This window comes from Balaenoptera acutorostrata, chromosome 1, assembly GCF_949987535.1.
Source record: "Balaenoptera acutorostrata chromosome 1, mBalAcu1.1, whole genome shotgun sequence".
Lineage (NCBI taxonomy): Eukaryota > Metazoa > Chordata > Mammalia > Artiodactyla > Balaenopteridae > Balaenoptera > Balaenoptera acutorostrata.
In genome coordinates this window covers 97,149,954-97,156,816 of record NC_080064.1, presented here as the reverse complement: position 1 = coordinate 97,156,816, position 6,863 = coordinate 97,149,954, and the positions used below count along the sequence as shown (strand labels likewise).

The following is a 6,863-nucleotide window of genomic DNA, read 5'->3' as shown; positions in this document are numbered from 1 at the left end:
CAGCAGCAGGCCTACATCCATCACTGGGCCAGACTGTTTGAATGTGAGTGGGAATTCACTGGAGCTGAGCCAGAATTTCAGAATTATGGTCCAAGCTCTCCTTACTTTCTAAACAAACTCCAAAATAAGGCTATACTCAACATCTTTATCCTTCTGTGTACATTTCTTCCAGTATATTCCAAGGCACCCAGCACAGTTGAGGGCACAACACTTCACAGGAGCAAGGAGTACCGGGGTTGACAGTGGTAGGTTTTGATCAGCCATACTGGCTGATGATCCAGAGACGCACTAAAAAAAGCATGTCAGGTGCTCCACGCTCTACTTGGCAACTTTCTCTTCTAATACTTTTGTCCCCTCCTGTTCGGTGAGCTAACTTTGAGCCCCCTCCCCAGCTTGTCTCCTTAGTGGCAGAGCATAGGGAACACTGGACTGCAACATTGGACTGCCTGTGTGAACTCTGGCAAGTCGTTTCACTCTCTGGTTTCCTTTTCTCTCAAACGTTAAGTGAAGAGCCTGGACTGTCTGTGGCTTCTAATATTTAGTATGCATAGTCTTCTTTAATCTCAGAACTGTCACAGACTGCCCTCCCTACAAAACGGAGGTTGTACTTTCATTGATTTAGTCTACAGATAAGGCTTGATGTACTTATGGATTAAGGGCCCTTAAGATATTCCCTTAGTCTCTCTTAATTGAATTTGTCCATGACCCTAACACTGCCAGAATATTGTATTTTTCGACTGCCTATGTCATCCCCTCAAGTTCCTGGCCTCAGAAAATCATCTCTCTTAGCTAGTAACACTGAATAAGAAAGCAAACATTTTCCCTCACAAAATAGAACAAAAGTGAGACCCTTAAGGTTTGACTGTCAAGGGCAAAAGTTAACCAGAAAAGTTAATTTGGGGGAAAGGGGAGAGGAGATATTGACACATTGCCTTCTGGGGCTTCATGGAGCTGAAGGAGTCCTAGAAACAGGGAAACCCTCCAGAACCAGATAAAAAAAGTATGCTCCCCAGATTTCCTAGCAAGGACTGAAATGAGGTGAGACTGTCTGGATATGCAAGCGCAAAGGAACTAGCACAAATTGGGCTGACAGACCTAGGTTTGAATCCCAGGCCACCCATGGAAACTTGAACCTAGGAAGGCAACTCACCCAACCTCTCCAGGCCTCAATAATCTTAAAGGGCATAAAACCTACTTCGCAAAGTTGTTGTGAAGCTTAAATTGCAATAAATTAGTAACATACGTGAAATACCTAGACTATTGACTACCATATCATAGGTGTTCCGCAAGTGTTAGTCTTATACACAAGTTAATTTGTGACTGGCCTGTTATCTTAGGAAGAGAAATCCAGGCATTATAAATGCGTCTGTCCCAATGTGTTTGTACTTTTTCCTTTCTTCTTTTAGTGAACTGTCCTTTTAAAAAGCCTCATCTTTGCTTCAGCCAAACTAAGGGGGAAATGTGAGTTCCCAAACCCAGGCTAGGGCGTCTTAGAACACAGGGGCTCTGTGTTCTAAGTGGCTGTGCTGTAGAGGCCAGGCCAGACACCTAACGAGCAGCTCCGAACTCCTCCCCATCCACCCCCAATGCACACGCCAAAGATAGAGATTCCCTGGTGGTCAGTCTCAGTCCCCTCCTGGTTCTTGCCCACCTCCCCCGAAACCCTCCACCCCCCGCTAGATAAATATTTATGGCATGAATCGCACTCTCCCAGGGTAACCAGGGCCCTCACCGCCTAGGCTGTTAGGGCTCCTCCCACCCTAATTGGCACTAGTAAACAAACACAGTTCGGCTTCACGCGTGGAGAATGCAGAGACCCAAACCCAGGTCCGGGTCACTCTCCTCCTCTGCCTAGCCCGGGGATGGTCCGCCCCCTACCCCAGGGACTATAGAAGTCGCGCATGCGCCTGGCCAGGCGGACACTCGGAGGGAGGGGAAGACGACGGTGGGGGCGGAGTCAGGCGCGCACGTTGGTGCCACCTACTTACGTCGGACATAAAGCCCCTCCCGTTGGCCATCTACCCCCAGTCCGCGAAGGCCCGCATGCAGCATCGAGATGTCGTCGAAGTCGACCATGATTCTGGGTTACTGGGATATTCGCGGGGTGAGTGCCGTCTCAATTGCCAAGCCGCTCGGTCTGGTAGACGGACGCGGAGGTGGCCGGGGGCTCACGGTCAGTGGTCTCCGAGAGAAGGGGGGGTTCTACTCGGGGGCCAAACCTCCTACTCCGCGACGCTTAACGCTGCGCGGCCGGCCCCAGCCGAGCTCCCGGGCCGCGGAGGCCGACCCCTGCCCCGCCTCTGGACACGCTGGCCTGGGGGAGAGGGGCTGAGAGCAGCAAGCCCAACGGAGTAGGTCTCAGGAGCCGCTTAACTACCCCCTCGGCGGGATGCAGCGTCTGGGCAACCCTGGGCCGGAAGGGGGCGGGGCATTGGCGGGCGGGGTTTGGGGGTGCCGTTGGGAGCTGTGCAGGTGCTGACGGGGAGCTTTTTTACTCCCCAGCTGGCGCATGCCATCCGCATGCTCCTGGAGTTCACGGATACAGCCTATGAAGAGAAAAGATACACGTGCGGGGAAGGTAATGCCCCTCTGGGTGCCAGTGCGACGCCGCGCTAAGCCGAGCAGGCCCTCCAACTGTCCCTGTCTTCTTCTGCCCTGAGGGTGGCATCACGACGAGGTCGGGTGGGACTTCTGCCCCAATCACCTGGGAGCTCTCTGCTGTGTACATTGTGGGGAGAGAGCTGGGGATTCTCCCTCTGCCATAGCCCAACCCTGTCTTAACACTTTATGAGTAATGGTTAAGCTTTGGGGGCCTAGGTATGTGAGGTATTGGAATTAGGGTGTGTCTTTAGATCTTTCCACTCTCCTCAGGTCGGATATTAAGGAGGTTGGATACCACTTCATTCTCTCTCTTACAGCTCCTGACTATGATAAAAGCCAGTGGCTGGATATGAAATTCAAACTAGACCTGGACTTTCCTAACGTAGGTGGATTCAGGAGAAGAGGGTACAGAAGGGAAGGCCTTCAAGTATATCCTTGCACCTTTCCTTTCTATTCTAGGGGGATCTAGAATATGGGCTCTTAACCTGGGTAGAATAGATAGAATTCAGGGGTCCTTGAACTTGGATGGAGAAAAAATTACATTTTCATTTCCCCTAACTACTAACTAAAAGTTAACAATTCCTTCTGATGTGATTATAGGCAATCAGTGACCTTGATTATTAGCCATGCCTGTGACTTTGTCACTAGTAGAAAATGGATATTTTTGTATTATATTAATGTGTTGCAGATGTTATAAATATTATTTGTACTTATCATAATTTGAAAGTATGATAGTTATTACCTCTCGTTATTTAATGCATTCATAGACACATATTGCTCTTACAATTTTGTTCTTTTAATATTATATAAATCGTGTAAATATATGTAATTTGCTTTATGCATTTAAAAACCTTATTCTAAGAAGGGGTCCAGAGCTTCCCAGGTGGCGCAGTGGTTAAGAATCTGCCTGTCAATGCAGGGGACATGGGTTCAAGCCCTGGTCTGGGAAGATCCCACATGCCACGGAGCAACTAAGCCCGTGGGCCACAACTACTGAGCCTGTGCTCTAGAGCCCATGTGCCACAACTACCGAAGCCCGCATGCCTAGAGCCCGTGCTCCACAACAAGAGAAGCCACCGCAATGAGAAGCCTACACACTGCAACGAAGAGTAGCCACCGCTAGACACAACTAAGGGAAGCCCGCGTGCAGCAATGAAGACCCAATGCAGCCAAAAATAAATAATTAAAAAAAAAAGTGTCATGGCTTGCACATACGCATACACACTCACACACACACACACACACACACACACACACACACACACAGAGATTAAGAACCCCTGTCTAGAATCAGGTGCAGACCTAGTTACTAACTTTTACTTACTCTCTTCTTTCTCCTGACACAGCATCTTCTCTCTACTGTTCACTTCCCTGCAAGTCTTATCTTTCAGGAGAGAGAGGCAGGTAGGCAAGAGAGAGTCGGGTGGTTCATTTGGCCTGTCCTTTTCCTTCCAGCTGCCCTATCTCATGGACGGTAAGAACAAGATCACCCAGAGCAACGCCATCTTGCGCTATATCGCCCGCAAGCACAATATGTGTGAGTGGGGTAGGGCTGGTGAGGTGAGGGCTGCTCACCTGGGGGTGGATAAGGCCAAATGACAGTTTGGCCTACAGGTGGTGAGACTGAAGAAGAAAAGATTCGAGTGGACATGATGGAGAACCAAATAATGGATTTTCGCATGCAACTGATACAACTGTGCTACAACCCTGACCACGTGAGTTTCCTTAGCAGGAAGGCATCAAGAAAAAGGAGCATTTAGGAACCCAAGGGTTAATTCTGCTCCATTCGCATACAGATGATGACAGCTATTCTCACTTTCCCTTTTACCTCTCTCCCAGGAAAAACTGAAGCCTCGGTACTTGGAACAGCTACCTGGACAACTGAAACAGTTCTCCTTGTTCCTGGGGAAATACTCATGGTTTGCAGGGGAAAAGGTAGGAAGAAAGGAAAAGGAGGGGATCCCTTTCTATCTCTGCAGATGTTAATGAACTCCCCAGACCTGATGATCTTATCATCCCTCTAGCTCACCTTTGTGGATTTCCTCACCTATGATGTGTTAGATCAGAACCATATCTTTGAGCCCAAGTGCCTGGATGAATTTCCAAATCTGAAGGCTTTCATGTGCCGTTTTGAGGTGATGCTCCCTGCACCTTTCTCTTACAAAAACAGACTCCCCCGGGCCCCGAGGGACCCCATTGTGGTAGATTCTTGCCCAACACCAGCTTTTGCCTAAAGGGATCAAGGTTGGGCACCTCTAAGCCTTTAAGTCTTGGGAAGGCCCTGGCTTCTATACCTTGAAGGCATTGTCTACAAGAAATGGCAGGGGTGAGGGGCTTGGGGGTGGAGTCAGGCAGCATGTGAGTGTTGCTGTTTTGGAATGGGTCTTTTGGCTGGGTTAGAGTCTTTATAAGGTTTGGTGTGCTTTCCCTTCAGGCCTTGGAGAAAATAGCTGCCTACATGCAGTCTGACCGCTTCCTTAAGATGCCCATCAACAACAAGATGGCCCAGTGGGGCAACAAGAGAATATGCTGAGCAGGAGGCATACTTGCACTGCTTGTCTTGTTCCATCCTGTCCCTAGGGGACCTGTACTTTCTCTTCTCTGCTCTTTTCAATAAATAGCACTGAGGCTACTGGTGTCCAGCTGGATGTCTCTTGGGAGTAAAGGCCAAAGGAGAGTAAGGACATGTTATTTCAATCACTGCAACGTTGACATTCCCCCACCCCACACCTGAGTTTAAGGGCTAGAGGTTCCTGCCCAGCCCTTCAGAGTACTAGAAATAAAGGTGAGATTGCACAGCTGTAGATGACAAGTGTGTTAAATGAGACTAGAGCCCTTGTGAAGACCTGGTGAAGATAAGTAAAACTGTGTGGTACTATGAACTCAACAGAACTGGAGTTCAGAAACAGACCCTTATATATGTGATAAAGATGATATTTCAAACTGGTAGACTAACCAATATGTAGGAGTGGGACAGTTACTTAGCAATTAAAAATAATAGACCCTGGGCTTCCCTGGTGGCGCAGTAGTTAAGAATCCGCCTGCCAAAGCAGGGGACATGGGTCCGAGCCCTGGTCCGGGAAGATCCCACATTCCACGGAGCAACTAAGCCCGTGTGCCACAACTACTGAGCCTGCACTCTAGAGCCCGTGAGCCACAACTACTGAGCTCACACGCTGCATCTACTGAAGCATGTGCGTTCTAGAGCCCGTGCTCCGCAACAAGAGAAGCCACCGCAATGAGAAGCCTGCGCACCGCAACAAAGAGTAGCCCCTGCTCGCCACAACTAGAGAAAGGTCGCACGCAGCAACGAAGACCCAACACAGCCAAAAATAATAAATAAATAAAAATAAATAAATTTATTAAAAATAATAATAATAGACCCATACTTCATACCATTCACTAAAATTAAGTCATCTGGAGTTTAAGGCCCAATGTTAAACACAAAGCTCTAGAAGTATTAATGAAAACGTATGAATGTTTGTGATCATAGGGTAGGAAACATTTCTCTAAGACATTTTAAAAAGCTATAAAGGGAAAGATTTACAAATTCAACGTTATTCCACATAAAAATTTTTTGGGACAAAATGAAATGACAAGTGAGATAAAGGACCAGTATAGAGACTATATAAAGAACTCAGATCATTAAGGCAACTCAGAGTTTTTTTTTTTTTAATTGAATATAGTTCCCTATGCTATACAGTAAGTCCCTACTGTTTATTTTATATATACTAGTGAGTGTCTGTTAATCCCAAACTCCTAATTTATCCCCTGCCACCGCCTTTCCCCTTTGGTAACCATAAGTTTATTTTCTATGTCTGTGAGTCTGTTTCTGTTTTGTAAATATGTTCATTTGTATCTTTTTTAGATTCCACATATAAATGATATATATGTCTTTGACTTATTACTTCACTTCGTATGATAATCTCTAGGTCCATCCATGTTGCTGCAAATGGTATTATTTCATTCTTTTTTATGGCTGAGTAATATTCTATTGTGTCTATATTACCACAACTTCTTTATCCGTTCATCTTTCAGTGGACATTTAGGTTGCTTCCATGTCTTAGCTGTTGTAAATAGTGCTGCTATGAACATTGGGGTGCATGTATCTTTTTGAATTAGAGTTTTCACCTTTTCTGGATATATGCCCAGGAGTGGGATTGCTGGATCATTGATTGCTGGATCAATAAAAAACTTTATTTTTAGTTTTTTGAGGAACCTTCGTACTGTTCTCCATAGAGGCAGCACCAATTTACATTCCC

The 6,863-nt window shown here is 46.8% G+C and overlaps 1 protein-coding gene across 2 annotated transcripts; it reads left to right on the top strand.

Moving 5' to 3' along the window:
- The first annotated feature begins 1,969 nt into the window (after positions 1–1,969).
- LOC103006828 (glutathione S-transferase Mu 3) lies at positions 1,970–5,233 on the top strand. Of its 2 annotated transcripts, XM_007169452.2 has the most exons (8): positions 1,970–2,104; positions 2,503–2,578; positions 2,919–2,983; positions 4,057–4,138; positions 4,216–4,316; positions 4,441–4,536; positions 4,626–4,736; positions 5,036–5,233. In XM_007169452.2, the coding sequence occupies exons 1-8, from the start codon at positions 2,057–2,059 to the stop codon at positions 5,132–5,134; spliced, it is 678 nt and encodes a 225-aa protein (XP_007169514.1). In that variant the 5' UTR covers positions 1,970–2,056; the 3' UTR covers positions 5,135–5,233. The 2 variants fall into 2 exon arrangements, with proteins under 2 accessions (XP_007169514.1, XP_028019123.1); XM_028163322.2 differs by lacking the exons at positions 1,970–2,104; positions 2,919–2,983.
- The last annotated feature ends 1,630 nt before the right edge of the window (positions 5,234–6,863 follow it).